At 30.5% G+C, this 19,075-nt stretch overlaps 1 protein-coding gene across 1 annotated transcript; it reads right to left on the bottom strand.

Annotated features, from left to right (window-relative positions):
- Nucleotides 1-5,374: 5,374 nt before the first annotated feature.
- LOC120068354 (auxin-responsive protein SAUR32) lies at nt 5,375-6,139 on the bottom strand. Its single transcript, XM_039020092.1, has one exon. The coding sequence runs from the start codon at nt 5,919-5,921 to the stop codon at nt 5,616-5,618; it is 306 nt and encodes a 101-aa protein (XP_038876020.1). The 5' UTR covers nt 5,922-6,139; the 3' UTR covers nt 5,375-5,615.
- Nucleotides 6,140-19,075: the final 12,936 nt, after the last annotated feature.

Below are 19,075 nucleotides of genomic sequence, written 5' to 3' on the forward strand. Positions count from 1 at the left end.
CACAAATCGTTTATGTTGAGACATGAGATTGGGGGCATCCTATGCAATGAGTTTGCATATAGACTGGACCACGAAAATAGTCACTTTTCTTTATAATGACTATTTCATTTATTATATAACCTAGGTTAACTCGATCTTAATCCTGAGCTAGCTATGAACTTCTGTTTGTTCAAAATTATCCTTTGATCTGCAACGATGAGAGTAGTCCAACAACATTACTCAATAAGCTTACCATTTTGGGGATAAGACCGGATGAATAGCTGGGGACATAACCTTGCAAGATGGAATTCACTCTTACCCTATTTAGGGTTAGCAGATAAGTTGTTCTTTAAGTAATGACTCCAAGTCTTGAACAATCGGGGCCCCGTCTTCTCATGATAGAGAAAGGATTTGATTCATAGAGATTATGAATCAGAATTGTTCATTAGAGGATCAGTAGGAACTTATGTATAGTGAGGGGAGTTCAACTATGGGCTATAGTGGAGTGTCCCATTAGTTAACGAATGGGGGTTAGATCGGACTAATGAGTTTAGCCGATTAATCTTGAATCGTTGGAGCCCATGATCTGTAGGTCCGCGAGGTCCCCCTACTAGCTCGTAAATGGATAAGCTTTAGGGTAGCTTGAGAGATTAATTTGAAACATTCAAATTAAACGGAACAAGAGAATAAATATTTAAATATGATTTAAATATATAAAGATGATTATCATGCAAAAATTAATTTAAGAAAATCAAATTTTGAATTAAAATGATTTAATATCATTTTTTGTTTTAAAAAGAAAATGGAATTTCGTTTTCATGTTGCACAAAAATAGAAAATGGGTTTTTTCCATTACCATCATCTTTATGCTTACACAAAAAATATTATCTTCTCTACTTTTATTCTCCAAGCATGAGCTGCAAGTCATGCAGTCCATCTCTTTGCATGTTCATCAAATATATATAAAGAAGATTGGAGTTGTTGGAGAAGAGAATAATACAGAATAATACAGAATTTCGAGAGAAATTTTTTTGAAGAAGAAGCTGTCTTCTTCAGTCAGGCTGCTGTGAGTTTCTCTGGTTTCTTCACATCTTCAAACTGTTCTTGAGTCCCACAACTCTGCCTAAAGCTCTAAGAGCATAGTAGGGAAGACTTTGAGGTGGTTCACGTTGATAACAAGTGAAGATAGCAGCTGAACAGGTATTTTCTTGGAGAGTTCATCAAAGGTATGTTCAGAAAACCCACTTTTTAAGAAGAGCATGCTTTAGTTTTTGCTAAAATTAGTGAATTAGATCCTTGATACTTCCACTGCATGTTGTTTTACTCTTTTACAAGGAACTTTAAAAAAAACTATAATACTTGGATGACATTCAAAAGTATCAGTGAGATTTGATAGTACTCATTTGACATGATATTTTTTTTAATAGATCCAAGTAAGCTTTACAATGTCATCTGATAGACCTCAAGATAAAAGAGATTGTTTCTTGTTTGAGATCTTAATCACTTCACAAGGAAAGATTAATCAAATCAAGCCTTAAATTGATTCTAAGCATGCAACCTAAACTACACAAAATTATAAAGAGCTCTAAGTTAAAAGGAAGTTGAGGTTTTTGTACGGAAGACCCCTTTTTAGGGGCCCAAATGAAATTTGGCCCAAAATTCAAATTTGATTTAAAAAAAAAGACCTTTTTCTTATGTTAGCCGCATGTGGAAGTACTATCTTGTCCCCAAACCGCACGTGAATGAATTCTCATTTCTTGGTCACACTTCTTTCTTCTCGTTCTAGCTTCTCGTTCATTTTTTTGTTTCTCATCAAGCACAATTGTAAACTTTTTCCAATTTTTTCTTTGTTTAAATTTTTCCTCTCTTCTTCCTCTCGCTTCTCGCTCCTTCCTCTTGTTCTTCATCAAATACAATTGCAATTTTTTCTTCGAGAAAAAACTGCAGAACAAAGAAGGAAGAGAAAAAAATTGGAGTACGAAGAAGAAGAAAAAAGAAGAATGCATAAAAAATGGAAGAAGAAGATGAAAAAGAAGAACATATAAAAAATGGAAGAAGAAGAAGACGACGATGATGCAAAAGCAACAAGAAACGGAAGAAGATGATGAAGAAGAAGAAGTGGAAGAATAAGAATGTAGAAGAGAAAGAAGAAGACAAATGCATAATTTTTTTTTTTTCTTTTTTCCTTCCTTCCTTCTTTCCCCTTTTTTTTGCAAATCGAGCAACTAGAAAACAAAGGAAGAAATGTATTGGGGTTAAAGTGGTAATTTCTCATGGTACTGATATAAGCAAAGGACCAAATTTTATTAGTTTTTAAAATTGAGTTTAATTTTCATTTGGACCTCTAAAAAGGGGTCCTATGTGCAATTCTTCTAAGAAAGCTCAAAAGCTTCTTTTATCACGTTTTTAAACGTTATTTGCAAGGATAAAATATATGACTTATTACATAGCCTCAAAATGAAACTCTAGACCTTTTATGAAATATTTGATCAAGAGTTATTTAATCTTCCAACTTTATGATCATAACAAGACATTTATAAATGTAACTTAATAAAATACATAAAAAATCTTAAAATTGAAATACACAAATAATACATCGATCGCTATAAATTTGAAAATATAAGTTTTCAATTAATCAATCAAAATTTCGTAACTATCTAAGAGTAAGCTCCCCTTGAAGTAATTGAAGCTCTAGCTTTAACTCTTTTTTTTTTTTTTTAATGAAGCATGTAAGTTGTATTGAGTTCATTCATTGCAACTTCAATGTCAGCCAACTTCATATAATATAACTAAATGAAGCTTGAGGGCATTTAATGACACCTATGGTTTGTATTAAACCATGATAATTGTGCTTTTGAAAGAGAATATGGAAGAGAAATGAGACATGGAGCTTAGAAGACCTTGGCTTAAGAGAAATGTATGGTTGCTAACCGCTTGTGAGGTTTGTGCTGGGCGTACGTAAGCGCACACGTGCTCGCAGATGAGGCCATTGGCGTGCTGCTTGTTGCTTAATCCATGTTGCCTGGTCATGGCTTCTTACCTCTTTCTCAGGTTATTTGCCCTTTCAATTCGGGTTCTTCCATGCTTCTGTTCTCTCCCCCATTTCAATATTTTATTGATATTTTCACATTTTTATAGATTAACCGTTAATACGACGAATAAATCTATATGTTAATTTGTTTAAAAACTTTAAAATATTTATTTATTAATTTAAATATTTTTTAATTTTTTTTCTATCAATAGAAATATCCATCAATATCAACATTTTATCAATATTTCCATCGACGTTTTCGTAAAATTAAATCCTCGATATTTGCGTTGACATTGACATTTTAAACTTTGGGTCCTCTCAAGGTTATTCCTAACCATGTTTTATTTCAATTAATATAAAATAGGGGGATTTTCAAAAATAGAAAAAAATAAGGGAAACTATTTACATAAAATAGTAAAATTTTAATATTAATTGTTAGAGACTGATAGAAGTCTATCGGTGTTTTTTTTACTATTTTCGTAAATAGTTTGACATTTTTTCTATTTTTAAAAAATTTCCTATAAAATATTGTACAACCAACCGACATATATATGGTATGTATTAACAACTAAGGCATGTGTGGAAGTGATTTTGAAATGGTTAAATATTTTTTTTCTTTTATGTTTAAAATCACTCATAAAAATGTTTCTAATTCTTCAAAACCAAATTTAATGATATGGAAATTGCTTTTAAAAGTGTTGAATTAGATATTAAATTAATTTCGAGTGATTAAATATGCGTTTCAGAGTAATTTTGAAAATAACAAAAGTGATTCTAATAATTTTAAAATCACTCCCAAACATTTATTAAAAAATTTATAGTTTGAATCTCGTCCTCCTATCGTACTAAAAAACAAAAACACTAATCTTAAAACATATTCGTACCTATAATTTAGTCATGAAAGATACAAATTGAGACAACTTTAGGATTTTATCAACTTAACCTAAAAACTCAAGGGTTTAATTGATTAAATTAGTTTAGGGTTTTATTTTACTCAACCAATAAAATTCAAGGTTAGAGTATATTTTTCATAATTTTTATCATTAACGTAATTATTTAATTAATTGAGTTATCACAATGGGTTGCACTTTTGAAACTGATAATTAAGTTGATAACAACATTTTAAAAAAATTACAAAATCTATCTGTGTACTCTATCACTGATAGACTCTATTGTTTATAGACTCCAATTAACGATACAGTCATCATTAATAGACTCTGAGAGATAAATCTAAATTTTGTTATATTAGCAAATTTTTTTTGCATTATACTGTATTTACTAATGTTTTGGACTTGATTATTGTTTTTGCAATTCCCCTTACTTAAATTTTACTAACTATTTAACGTTACAATTATACTTAATTTATGGTTGCTATATAATAAGCTAGTAATATTCGTAATTTATGGTTGCTATATAATAAGCTAGTAATATTCGCTCTTTCTCAAACATGTTAATTGATCATATAAATATAAACGGTCATAAGAAAAACCATTAAACAACCACAAACATTTAATTTTCATTAGTTATCCTAATATTTTAATCTTGGCTTATTTTTTTTCCTTTTTTCTTGGTAGTTCCAACTTTTATTTTTTTTTCCCTAACACAGAGAACTTTTAATTAATTGATAGACCATGTATATCCTAATTTAACTAGTTGAATTTACAAATATCCATGGCTCTTATGAGTCAGTGTCCTGCGGGGACCCGTTCTTATTGAAAGAGAAAATCTCCATTTAGACAAAGAAGAAGAAAGGGAGTGTGGAAAACGATTTCTTGCAAGTTAAACGAAGACAGGTCCATTTCTCGTTTTCCATATCGTTTACTTTTATAATTATTTTTTAATTAATAATAATAATAATTTATTTGTGGATAATTAATATGAAATTTTATGTTTGTTTCATTTTTAGAGATTTAAGAATTTTTTTAAAAAGAATTAACCATGTAAACAAGGATTCATAGCGAGAATTAACTCCCCTTTTATCCATGGAAATATTAAAACAAAATTATAATAATAAGCGGGTAGTGAGTTTAGTTTGAAGTACTAAATTCTATATGACGAAATTGTCCTTGAAGTGTTTATCAAAATACATATTTGTTATTAAATTATTTAATTTTTATTCCAATTTTAAACGAATAACAATTTTACAATATTTTAGTAAGTTTAAAAGCAGTTAGGTTGGCCGTACCATAATTGACATGGGACATTTAACGCACATTATTTCTCTCTCTTTCTGGATCCAATTTCCAATTTGCACATATTTCTCCTCAAATAAACAACACAAAATGAAGGATAAAAGCGACAAAAAGACTTCACTTTTCCTTAACATGTTTAGACATGAATTGCATTCCATTTTTTTACATTTGGCCACACATTTACTCAAATTTACACAAAAAAAAAAAAAAAAGAAAAACCCTAAAATGGGAGAAAATGCGAACAACTCGAGAATTTATTCGAGGAGACTAATGAAAACAACTTGACCGACAACATTTAAGAAAGTAAAAAAAATTAAAGTAGAAATTAACCCTCTGACATCTCTAGAAGGAGAGTTAGAGAGTCAAAATGTGACGGTCATATTGAATAATTTTTTTTGTTTTTGAACGAAAAATCAAACCCTAAAACAAGGAACATAGAGGTGATGATAGTGGTGGTGATGAAAGGAGGTTTCTTGATCAATCAAGGCTTGAACATACCTAAATTGCTCCACATGACAAGGAATAGTGATGGTTCCCTTTTGATCAAATCCATATTCTTCCTCAGCTTCCTTGAGCAGCTGAATGAACAAAGGATGATTGAGATACATGACAGGCACTATAAATCTTTGCTTTTCTTCACTTTCATGGCCAACTTTGATAGCCAAACAACCCTTTGGGACATCCTTGAAATTCCCTTGACTTCTCTCTCCACTTCCCATTTTTTTTTTTTTTTTTTTTTAAAAAAAACTTTTAATTTGGCAAGATTATTTGTGAAAGTAAACTGAAAATTAGAGAGGAAAAAAGTAGGGGTGATGGTGAAGGTTTAGAAGGAAATTGGGAAGAGAGGAGGGAAAGAATTAGAGGAATGAATGGGAGAAGAAATTGAAAGAATTTTGAAGTGTTTGTGTAGAGAGGATGTTTTTGGTGAGGTTTTTGCCATGACTTTTAATTTTTTAAGCTGAAACTTGAAACAATCCACAGAGGATTTGAATATATAGAGGAGAGAGAAAGTCAATAGAAAGTTAGTTTTAATGGTAAATTTGGTCACTATGTTTGGAAAATTAGAATTTAGTCCTATAATTTTAAAAGTTTGATTTTTTTAAGAATAAATATATAACATTGAGAACAAACTAAATATAGGTAAGGTTCTTAGATAAAGGAACAACTATTTCAACCAAAAAAAAAAAAAAAAAATCTTTTGATCTCTCACCCAAGAAAGGAACTACAAAATATATATCTCTATTGTCGCAAGGACATGAACAACCTTATTGCAAGCCTTGGGATTTGATAAAAGTTTAAACAATTTAGACTTTGTTTAGTAATTATTTGGTTTTTAGTTTTTAGTTTTTGAAAATTAATTAAGCTTGTAAATACTCCTACCTCTAAATTTATTACTATGTTATCTACTTTTTACTAGTATTTTAAAAAATAAAATAAAAAAAGTAGTTTTTAAAAACTTATTTTTGTTTTTAGAATTTGACTAAGAAATCAACTCTTGCACTTAAGTAAGATGCAAATCACTACAAAAAACTAAAAGAATCAAACATCAGACCTTGAGGTCGATAGTACAAATACTATGCCAGTTGAGCTACGCTTTTTATTGGCAAACTATGCTATCTTTTTTTAAAAAAATAAAACCAAAATGGTACTAAACATGGTCTTAGTTTTTATAATTTGATAGAACATCATAAATAGTCTCCATGACTTGATAAAATAACTAGGGACTATTTATTTATAAGAGTCTTATCGAATCATCGAAATAGAATTCTAATTATAAATTAGAGGAACTAAATTCTAACTTTCTACAAATTATAGAGACCAAATTTACGATTCAACTTATTTTATTTATTTATATATTTTATATATAATTAAGACAATATCCTTTCCAAGAAAAGACAAATATATGTTTACAATTTAATGTCTATCGGTTAAAATGATTTAATTTAGTCTCTTATATTTAATTTAATCGTTTGCAATCGTTGAAATGTTCTAAGAGTCGGCAATAAACTTGTAATACATATATAGTTGGTCAAGCAACGAAGTTGTTTAATTAGAGAATTGTTTAGTTTTAGGAGTTAATTAGTTAGGGAAGTTATGGATCTTGTATTTGGAGTGAAGAGGTGATTAGTCTCAATCATGAATGTCTTAACTTTTTGGCTAGCTCTTAGTCTCTTAAATTAATTAATGTTATGATTATAAAAAAATTAAAATCGATTTATTAACTTTTTTTTTAATATTTTGAAATGTTAATTGCATAACGTCGAAACAACGATTTTAACACAATTTGAATCACTTAAACCAGAGTTCAAACAAAAAAGTACCAAACAAATTTAGAAATTTTTAATGCCATTTGTTTTAGAATCATTTTTTAAACTGTTGGGTTTATTTCACTTTTTTTTTGGTGAAAGCCCAAATCAAGGCCCATTAGGGCCGAATCAGTTTTTGCAAAACTTAAATGCAACCGTCGATTTTTTTTTTATTAATTATGCAAATCGAAAGAGACCAAGAAAACGACAGTGAGATCATTTTAGAAAACTTCATCCGTACAACAGCGATTTTCAAGATTCATGGTCCGATGGAACTGAAATTTTGATGGCATATTCTTGACACGATGGTCTTCAATCTGGACGGTGGAGATTTCGTTTGGAGCTACCTACAGTCAGATATTGTAGGTAATTAGTTGTCACTTCAAGTGAGACGTTTCTAATTTTATTCTTATCAATTGGTTGTCATTTGTTGCCAAAATTGTTATTCTTGATATATTTACTGTGTATGACTCTAGTTGTAACTAGGGAGAACTCGTTGTAATCCATTATTGATTATAGTGGAGATTTTGACTTCGGTACGTGATTTTTTACTCCTCACATTGAGGGGATTTTTCCACGTTAAAATTGCTTATGTTCTTACTTGATTATTATTGTAGTTGTTAGTTAAATAGTGTTCTACTAGATTCACACAAGAGTGGAATCATTGATCCGAAAAATATAGTGTTAATCCTAAGTGGTATCAGAGCCTTAGTTAAATTAATTGTGAATGCCTTATGTCGAATATGGATACTAGTTCAGCTAAGATGGTTACTCTTAATAGGTCAAATTATCAAGTTTGGAAAATAAAAATGGAAGATATTTTATATGTGAATAATTTTCATCTTCCAATTTTTTGTTTTGAAGAGAAGCTTGAGGATAAAACTAATAAAGAATGGGAATTATGTCACAGGAAAGTGTGTAGGATTATGAGACTATGGGTATAAGATAATTTTCTAAACCATGTTGGTGAAGAAACTCATGCACAGACTATGTTGAATAAGCTTGAGTCGCTATGTGCCCCTAAAACTGGTAATAATAAAATATTTCTGAAATAAATGATGGCATTGAAGTACCAAGATGGAACACCCATGTTAGATCATGTGAACACATTTCAAGGTATCATTAATTAGTTATCTAGGATGAATATTAAGTTTGAGGATGAGGTACATGGGTTATGGGTCCTTGACACTTTGTTAGACTCGTGGAGACATTTAGAATTTCTTTATCGAACTCAGCCCCAAATGGTGTACTAAGTATGGACTTAGTAAACAGTAGTGTATTGAATGAGGAGATGAGAATAAAGTCACATGGCTCTTTTTCATAATCAGATGTTCTTGTTACTGAAAGAATGGGAAGGAGTAAGAGCAAAGGTCCAACGGATAAAGATAGAAGCAAAAGTAAGAGTGATCGATTTGCAAATGTTGAGTGTCATTATTGTCATGTGAAAGAGCGTCTAAAGAAGCATTATCTGAAATTTAAAAGGGACAATAAGAATGATAAAGGCAAGGGAAAAAAGAATGATGATGACAATGATGCAGACACAATTACTGTAGCCATTAAAGATTTTTACTTCTTATTCGACGGTAATGTTATAAATCTTGCTACACAACAAAACAGTTGGGTGATTGATAGTGATGCCTCAGTTCATGCATCAAAGAGGGATTTCTTTGCATCCTATACACCTAGTGATTTCGGTAGTGTTAGAATGGATAATGACTGATCAACAAAAGCAATTGGCATAAGAGATGTACACTTGGAGAACAAGAATGGTTCTCAGTTGACACTGAAGAATTTGAAGCATAGTCCTGATATTCCCATGAATTGATTTCTATAGGTAAGCTTGATGATGAAGCTTACTGCAATACCTTCTATGATGGTAAATGGAAGCTTACTAAAGGCTCTATGGTGGTAATTAAGGGAGAGAAATATTCTCACTGTATTATATGGAGGCTAATATCACTGATTGTGATATAAATACATTAAATGATGAAGTGAGTGTTGAACTTTGGCATAAAAGACTCAATCACACGAGTGAGAAGTGTTTGAAGATATTAGCCAAGAAAAATTATCTTCTTGATATAAGAGTGCACCCCTAAAAAGATGTCCTTATTTTTTGGTAGGAAAGTAGGTTGGAGTTACTTTTAAGTCATCTCAGCATTCAAGGAAACCAAATGTACTAAATACATTTTGATGTGTGTGGTCCTATGAAAATAAAAACTCTTGGAGGTGTATCATATTTTGTGACGTTTATTGATAATCATTCAAGGAAAACGTGGGTCTATATCTTGGAGACTAAAGATCAGGTGTTACAGGTGTTTAAACAGTTTCATGCCCTTGTTGAGAGAGAAACTGGTACAAAGTTGAAGTGTATTAGGATTGATAATGGAGGTGAGTATTGTGGACCTTTTAATGAGTATTGCAGAAATCTTGGTATTCAACATCAAAAGACACCTCCTAAGACTCCTCAATTAAATGGGATAGCTGAAAGAATGAACAAAGCACTAGTTGATAAAATTAGATGATTGCTTTCAGAATCACAATTATCACAATCGTTCTAGGGTGAAGCATTGAATACAGTTGTACATGTTTTGAATTTCACACCATGTATTCCTTTGGGATCAGAAGTTCTATATAGAATATGGTCAAATAAGAATATATCTTATGATCACTTACGTGTCTTTGACGATAAAGCTTTTGCTCATGTTCCTAGAGATGAGAGATCAAAGCTTGATGCAAAGACTAGACCATGTGTAATTCTTGGCTATGGCCAAGATGAGTTTAGTTATAGATTGTATGATCCAATACAGAAGAAGCCCATAAGGAGTCGAGATGTTGTATTTTTTGAAGACCAAACGATATTAGACATTGAGAAGACAGATAAAATAGAGTCTGAGCACAATGATGATCTGATTGATTTTAGTTTAGTTTCTTTGACACGGCCTTCTATACATATAAAAAATGAGGTTCAGAATGAGATGAAGTCTTTACATGAAAACCACACTTTTGAGCTTGTGAAATTGCCTAAAGGAAAAATTGCACTGAAAAATAAGTGGGTTTATAGAATGGAATAGGAAGAACATACCTCAAATCTACATTACAGATCAAGATTGGTTGTCAAAGGGATTAGTCAGAAGAAAGGTGTCGACTTTGATGAATTTTTTGCTCCAGTTGTCAACTATACGTATAGTTCTGGGTTTGGTAGCTAGTCTTGACTTAGTGGTTCAGCAGATAGATGTTAAAACTGCATTTCTTCATAGGGACTTAGATAAAAAAAAATCTCCATGGAACAACCAGAGGTTTTTTAGTAGAAAGACAAAGAGCATCTGGTGTGTAAATTGAATAAAGGTATTTATGGGTTAAAATAGGCAATTTCTACAACTGAAGCAAAATATACTGCAACAGCAGAGCTTGCAAACAGATGTTGTGGATGAAGCTCTTTATATAGGAGCTTGGCTTCAAGCAACAAAAATATATGATATACTGTGACAATGAAACTGCTATTTATCTTGGTAAGAATGCTACATTTCATTCAAGAACAAAGCATATAGATGTGAGGTATCACTAGATGAGAGACGCTTTTAATGATGAATTGTTTGAGCTTGAGAAGATACATACTGATCATAATGGATCTGATATGTTGATGAAGAATCTACCAAGAGAGAAGCTTTAGTTTTTTCGTTTCGGCGCGGGAATGACAAGTTCTTCTACAAAGTGAAATAAAAGGAGATTTATTGGGTTTATTTCACCTTTTTTGGTGAAAGCTCAAATTAATGCCCAAGGCCCATTAGGGTCGAACTAGTTTTTGTTTAAAACATAAATGTGCAGCCGCTGGTTTTTTTGCTTAATTACGCAAACCGAAAGAGACCAAGAAAAACGAAAGTGGGATCATTTTAGAAAACTTCTTCCGTACAACAGCTTTTTTTAATCCATTTGGGGATCAATCCGTGGTCCGATCGAGATGAAATTTTGATGACATATTCTTGACATGAAGGTCTTCAATCTAGACGGTGGAGATTTTGTTTGGAGCTACCTACAGTCAGATACCGTGGGTAATTGGTTGCCATTTCAAGTGAGACGTTTCTAATTTTATTCTTATCAATTTGTTGTCGTTTGTTGCCAAGATTGTTAATCTTGAGATATTTACTATGTATGCCTTTAGTTATGACTACGGAGAACTCTTGTAACCTATTATTGATTATAGTGGAGATTTTGATTTTGGTCGTAGTTTTTTACTCCTCACATTGAGAGGTTTTTTCCACGTTAAAATTGCTTATGTTATTACTTGATTATTATTGTTGTTGCTAGTTGATTAGTATTCTATTAGATTAACACAAGAGTGAGATAATTGATCTGAAAAATATAGTGTTTATCCCAATACAAACGTTAGAGACTGTATCGTTATTCTTATTTTGTTTTTGTTTTTCATAGCTTAAAAGGCTGTTTTGAAGCCTTAGAAATGTAAGGTTTGAAAAAGAAATTTCAAAAGATTCTTAATTATTTAAATACATTGGAACCATTTTTTATTCATGATTTTAACTTCCAAGGGAACAACTTGAAGCTTGTGGCAGGTAATTGAAAGTGGCAAAATTATAATTTTATACTTTTAGAGGGGCCTTATAGTAAGGAAAATTGAGCCGTGAAGTAATAGGATTGTCACTTTGAAGAGGGACAACAATATTAATACCTTTAAATAGTACACTATTTCTTTTTTTTTTTTAATTTTTTTTAAAGGTTGATTAAAAGATTGAAGGAAGACAAATAAGGATGAAACCAAGATCATAATCCAAGTCTTAATAAGGTCCTTACAAAAGAATAAACAAACACAAATAAGGATGAAACCAAGATCATAATCCAAGTCTACATGAAACACAACTATGCAACTATTTGTTGGAGTGGATAATTGGTGCCCTAAGATTGAATAAAAGGTTTAATTAGAGAATGAAACCAATGCCATAGAAACAAGTCTTACAAATCTCATCCCAAACAACAAAAGTAAGCAAAACGATGTCCCAACAAACTAGAGGAGTCAGTTAAATAAGACACAAGGTGATGTGAGACGAATAAGGGTTAATTGGGTAATTAGTCACTATTTTAGGTTAATTCTCATTTTACTCCACTTGCAATAAAACTCTATAAATATGAACATTCCCCTTTTGTATGAAACACATTATCATTCTAATAAAAGATTCACAATCTTAATTCTTGGAGAATTACTTCTTGAGACTACTTATGCTATATCATACTTCACCAAGAATGAAAGAATCACCTAAGTAGAAATAGTAACCTGCAATGGAATGACGATCAGTGGGGTCACCAGCCCAATCGACATCAGAGTACCCAGATAATATCAAGGACGACTGGGTAGAAAACTGGCGTCCATGGTCAATAATGCCTTTGAAATATTAGAGAATGCAAAGAACAACAATAAAAGGTATAGACCGAAGAGCAGCCATGAACTTGTTAACAATATCAACAGTATATGCAATATATGGTCGGAACACAGTAAGATATATGAGACTCCTAACTAGTCATCGATAAAGAGTGGCATCCTCAAGAAGAACACCATTAAACAAGGTTAACCAAACATTCAGATCTAGTGGTGTTGAAGATGTGGCAGAGTCAATAATGCCAGATCGAGCTAGGAGATTAGAAGCATATTTAGCTTGAGACAGATAGTATCCATCAATGCGGGATGAGACCACAAGACCAAGAAAGTAACTGAGTGGTCCCAAATATTTCATCTCAAAGTGTTATCTCAGATAGGCTTGCAAGTCAAATATACCCCGAAGATCATCACTTGTAATGGTCATAACATCAATATAGAGAAGAAGAAGAACCATAATGAAGAGCAGTATTGTGGGGATTGAAAGTAAATCCAAGTTGAATGATAGTGAAACTGAACGTAACCATGCTCGTGGAGTTTATTTCAAACCATATAAGGCTCATTGGAGATGACATCTTTATGATATGGAGGAGTCGTGCTAGGTGGAGGTTTCATATACACCTCTTCAGATAAATTACCTTTGAGAAACACATCTTTTATATCCATCTGTAGAAGAGGCCACTGTTTGGCAGTGGTAACAGTTAAAAGGCTTCGCACAGATGTTATTGGAGCTACTAGACCAAATGTTTCTTCATATTCAATGTCATACTCTTGAGAATAGCCTTTTGCAATAAGACGAGTCTTATAACGTTCAATAAAGCTATAAAAATGTGTTTTGATTTTGTAGACCCACTTACATGCAATAGATTTCTTGCCTGGAGGAAGATCAACGTAATCCCAAGTATGAGTCTTTTCTAATGCTTGAAGTTCCTCATCTATTGCTCGCTGCCAAAGTGGGTTAGTATTAGCCTTGTGATAAGATGACGGTTGGACTAATGACTAAATAGTGGAGAAATAGTGAAATTTCTGAAGATGAAGAGGAGGTCTACTTACTTGGGGGAACGATGGACAAGAAGGACTGGTGTAGGTTTAAAATCAGTAATAGAAACAGATCTTGATAAGATGAATAATTGAAGCAGGCTGAGGGGTTGTAATATAGGAGAAAGTATCATTGGAATCCAATGTTGAGCTAGGGAGAGGAGAGATAGGAGTGGAATCCGATGTAGGGTCAGGGAGAGGAAAGATAGAGATAGATGGATTGTGGTCAGCAAAATGGGTATGAGAGGGATCAGTAAAGAAAAATGGTGAATCAAATAAAAGGGTATGGAAGGAGGAGAGACTGGCAAACATACGATGTTCCTAAAAAGTAACATGACAGGAAATACTAACCATTTAAAGATAGGATCCCAAAAATGAAAACCTTTATGCTCAGTCTCATAGCCAAGGAAACAACATAAACGAGCACAAGGTTCAAGTTTGGTATGTTTATGAGGATGAAAAAGAACAAAATAAGCACAACCAAAAATTTTAAGATGAGAGTAAGAGAGGCATGAATGTAGAATGGAGAATGGACCTTGAGGACTGAACTGCGTCTGAAAAATGAACGGAATAGACGATAGTAATTCCCTAATTGGGCTCTGATAGTATGTGAAATAATATTTTTCGTCTTTCATATAACATTCGATAAATACAAGTGTAGGGTATTTATACACATAAGAACACCCAAAATAGTTTACAATAAAACCTAAACAGCCCAAGAAAACCTCAACAACTCTTAACCAATAAGATGGATTTAAGCAATAGATTAGGCACACATTAAACAAGACGAACTTCAACTTACGGAAAACTTGTGAGAATGTTAGTTTATTCTTCCCAACCCATTGAGAATTTAGCAACTCACAATGAAGATAAATGATCTCATGGAGAAATAAGAAATTATGAAACTCATGGTTTATATTAAGAGTAAATGTGTCACAATATTAATATCTCAATACAAATTCAATAGAGAACAAAAGAATAGACATTTCAAAAGTAGGAATGCCAAGCCGCTGGTTACAATCTTTTGCTTCCTTTGACTTTGATGGATGGTTGCTACAATTGTACTAGTGAAGAGGAATGATGGAGATTTTCCTCTAACAAGGAAGACCGAGTTCACACTTAAAATTCCTCAAGAAGAGGTTGAAGATAATGAATAGTATCAGACTGGTGAAAGGAGGCTTCAAAGAAACCAGAACGTTTTAAGTATGTGAAAGTCGAGCTATTTATAGGCTTCATTTTGGAGTTCTTCAATTTCTTTCCAATGATTATTTGACACACTTGCATTTAATTCCATGTCCTGTTGCGTTGAATTCCTTGCATCACGAGTTCATTGGTTCTATCACATCTATTTCAAATTAGCTTCCAACTTGCACTTTGTAAGACACGTCACCGCCCATGTGTTTGTCATTTTCCTTTCTTTATAATTCTTTTTGACGCATGGTTCTTCTTTGCAAGGTTAGGTTAGTCTAATTTTCCTATGCATTCAACGACTGCAACATCAACTTCCTTTGCCAATTTTTGCTTCTTTTGCATTCAAATTCAATGTTTAAAGATGTTAGATTTATAATATTTGAGGATAATAAGTTTTGCAAATGTTAAACGTAAAGCTAATTATTTTACATGATTTCCTTCTCAAAATGCATTTTCCACTAAATTTCCTTAATTATTCTAAATAATTAAAAAGTTACCATAACTTGTATATTTACAAATTATCATACATGCCACGTACAAAACAAACAAACAACATTCCAACGATTTTCTCATCCAGTCACCATTGTCCATTTGTAAATTAAATTTATATTTATGAAGTAGTAACACAATGCATTGATTTACACATAAATTCTATGATAAAATTAATGAATCTTTTTTACCAATATATAAACATAATTGAATAGTTGAAAGACACTTTTGATAACCATTTCATTTTTTGTTTTTGGTTTTTGAAAATTAAACTTAGTTCTTTTTTATTTCTTACAATGATATGCATCTTTCTTAAGTCCATTGATTGAATTTTTAGTCAAATTTTTTTTTTTTTAAAAAAAATCAAATTTAATTTTTAAAAGTAGTTTTCAAATTTTGGCTTGATTTTTTAAACTATTGGTAAAAAGTAAATAACAAAGGAAGAAATTTGGAGATGAAAGTAGTGTCTATAGAGTTAATTTTAAAAAACAAAAACTAAAAACTAAATAGTTACCAAACATGACTCTATTTTTTTTTCTCTTTTACTTTTGAAGTAGAAATTCAAATAATCGTTCATTAAAACATTTTTTTTTTGTGCACTAATAAATATTATTTCAATGAAGGATTTTGTTTTTACATACTCTAAACCCTTTCTCAATTAGATTTTGAATGATTATATTTCAAATTATATTTGAATATTTCAATAATGGAGAAAAATCAATTCATCAAAAGTATTCATTATGAATTTTTAGATTTTCTCATATTTATTTGTAAACAATGTCCTTAAAATTCAATGCACAAAATTTAGATGAATATGACTTGACTAAAACAGATGGAAACTTATGTACAAGTTAAAGATAATAAATAATTGGAACAACCTAAAGTTATGAAGCATAGGAAGGAATTTATAGGTGTCCATAGGAAGGGCAAATTTGGGGGACAACCAATAGCATATCATGAACATGTCCATACACATATCAAGATGTGTCCAACTTGTGTGTGGTTGTCAATAAAACCTTTATTTCATATTGTCCCTATCTTCCTTATTTTCATAACCAATTGAACTCACTTTTGATATGCACAACTAAGCTCAAGATCATTGCTCTTTTTATATTTTTTTTAAGAATAAATTTAGAAGAATTTAGTACTAAAACACTTTTGTGTAAGGAATGAAAAGACATAGTTCCACATGGGCGCGGAAAGGAGATATAAGTGTAGAAAATTATCTCTATTGGTAGGAGATCTTTTGGATGAAATAAAAATAAAGATGAAATCTTGTACCAAAGTAGATGACAGTATCATACCATTATAAAGATATGTAGATGTACACTGATATAAACACATTTCAATCCTTCAAGATTCATAGAACTAACAATTTAGTCCATTAACATTAGTTTGTAACCAGGGCGGATTTATGAAGGGGCCAAAGGGATATGTGCCCCTCAATCGGTGATGGCCTATATTTTTGTTTATTGTTTTTCATTAAATATAAAAAAATTTATATTTATTTATATAATAAATAGATAAGTTTCTCTTAATATAACAAAAACTATGTGAAGCTTTAGGGAGCGTTTGGAACAAGGAGTTCGTTATTATAGTTCTAAGTTATAATAGTCCGGTTATAATAGTTTATGTCTGGGGTGTAGATTATTTTAAGTTGGGTTATAATAGTATACTTTTGAGGTGTAAACTATTTTAGTTTGAGAAGGATGTAGTAAACAGTGTAGCAAAAAATTAAAAAAAAATGTAAATGTAAAATAGTACAACTGTAGCAAATATAAATACCGTAGCAAAAGGATAATTAGGAATATTGAAATAGTATTTATTGTAGGTAGAGGTGGTTATTATAGTCTTAAAATAGTTTTTGTCCCAAAATGCTCTCTGAGGCACGGCGCGCTTTCACTTACCAAACTAAGGTTTGAACCTTGTGGCTCGAAATTTTGTTTTATTTTAAATCTTTAAATATATAGATATATTAAAATTAAGTTTTTATTTTGTTAGCTAGTAGACTCATTCACCACAAATATTTATATTTTATTTTGAAAAATATATAATAATATTAAATTTTTAGTACTCGTAAAACGTGTTAGAAAAATTTAATTCAATTTAAAATTTTCTCACATATGTAATATACAAATATGTTTACATCTTTATAAAATTATTTTAAAAATTTTGATTAAATGATTTTTTTGTTTATGTATCTAAGTGAATAATTCTATAAATAATAATTTGTAATTAGTATTACTTAATAAAGATACTATATATCAATGCATTTAAAATTACATTTATAAAAAGGTTAAGTTGCAAGTTTAGTCCCTAAAATCTGGAAAGTGTGACTAATAAATCTTTAAAGTTTTAATTTTGACTCTAATTCCTTAAAAAGATCTAATAAAACTAAATTGTTTCAAATTTGTTTCTAATAGATCTCATAAATATTAAAATGTTAAAAAAAGTAATTGTTTTATAAGATAAAAAAAAATTGTTTTGTGTCTATTTGAATCTTAAATTTTAAATTTTGTAGTTAATTGATACAATAGTTTTCAAAAGATGTTACCTATTAAGCCCAAATTAAATTTAATGTCTATATTTAATATTTAATATTTTTTAATATGTAAGAGATGTATTAGATGCAAACTTGATATTTTAAGTATTTTTTAAACACAAAAATTGAAAGTGAGAAGATTTGTTAGGCAATTTTTAAGTCTATGAATTAAGCATAACCACAAAAATATAAGTTAATGAGTTAAACTTCAAATATTATATGTATTCATGCTCCCTCCCCTTTCTCTCCCATTTGAAGTTCTACAATCGACTATATACTTTCAATTTTGTAATAATTCATTCGTCTTTCAACTTTAAACATCTTACAAATTTATTCTATTCTTTAAAATTTATAAGAACTTTTTCTTGGTTGTAAAAAATATTATAAGATTTTGATAGAATTTATTATATATGTCTGTTGATAAATTAATTATATACCTTATGAACTACAAAAGGTAAGTTGTTACATAATAAAATTAACACATTAATTTTGAAGAAAATTTTCATGTTAGGATAAAATTGTTGCAAATTTCAAAATATAAAAAATTACATTGTCACATTCTAAAGTTAAAAGACTAAATTTTTAAATTCATATTTTTTTTATCTCCATCTTATTAATATATATTATATAAAAAAGTGAGATCATTCAATATTGGGAGGTTTTTTTAAAAAAAAAAAAATTGACAATATAAAAGGTGAAGGAATCAAACTTTTAACTTTGAAATTGATAATATAAGTACTATATCGATTTAGTTATACTCATTTTGATGGAGTTTTTTTTAGTTCAATAATATATGGTGACACAATTTTGAATGTTTAGCGTTTTGGTTGAAGAAATATATACATTGGATCAACTCAGCTATATTCATGCTTCTAAATATTGAGAACCTTAACTAGCTGGCTTATTTAGCTATGCTTTACTTTT

This window comes from Benincasa hispida, chromosome 12 (genome assembly GCF_009727055.1).
Source record: "Benincasa hispida cultivar B227 chromosome 12, ASM972705v1, whole genome shotgun sequence".
NCBI classification, from domain to species: Eukaryota; Viridiplantae; Streptophyta; class Magnoliopsida; order Cucurbitales; family Cucurbitaceae; genus Benincasa; species Benincasa hispida.

Excerpts from the sequence above, each read along its gene's own strand:
- LOC120068354 (XM_039020092.1), bottom strand. The coding sequence starts at position 5,921 with ATGGGAAGTGGAGAGAGAAGTCAAGGGAATTTCAAGGATGTCCCAAAG.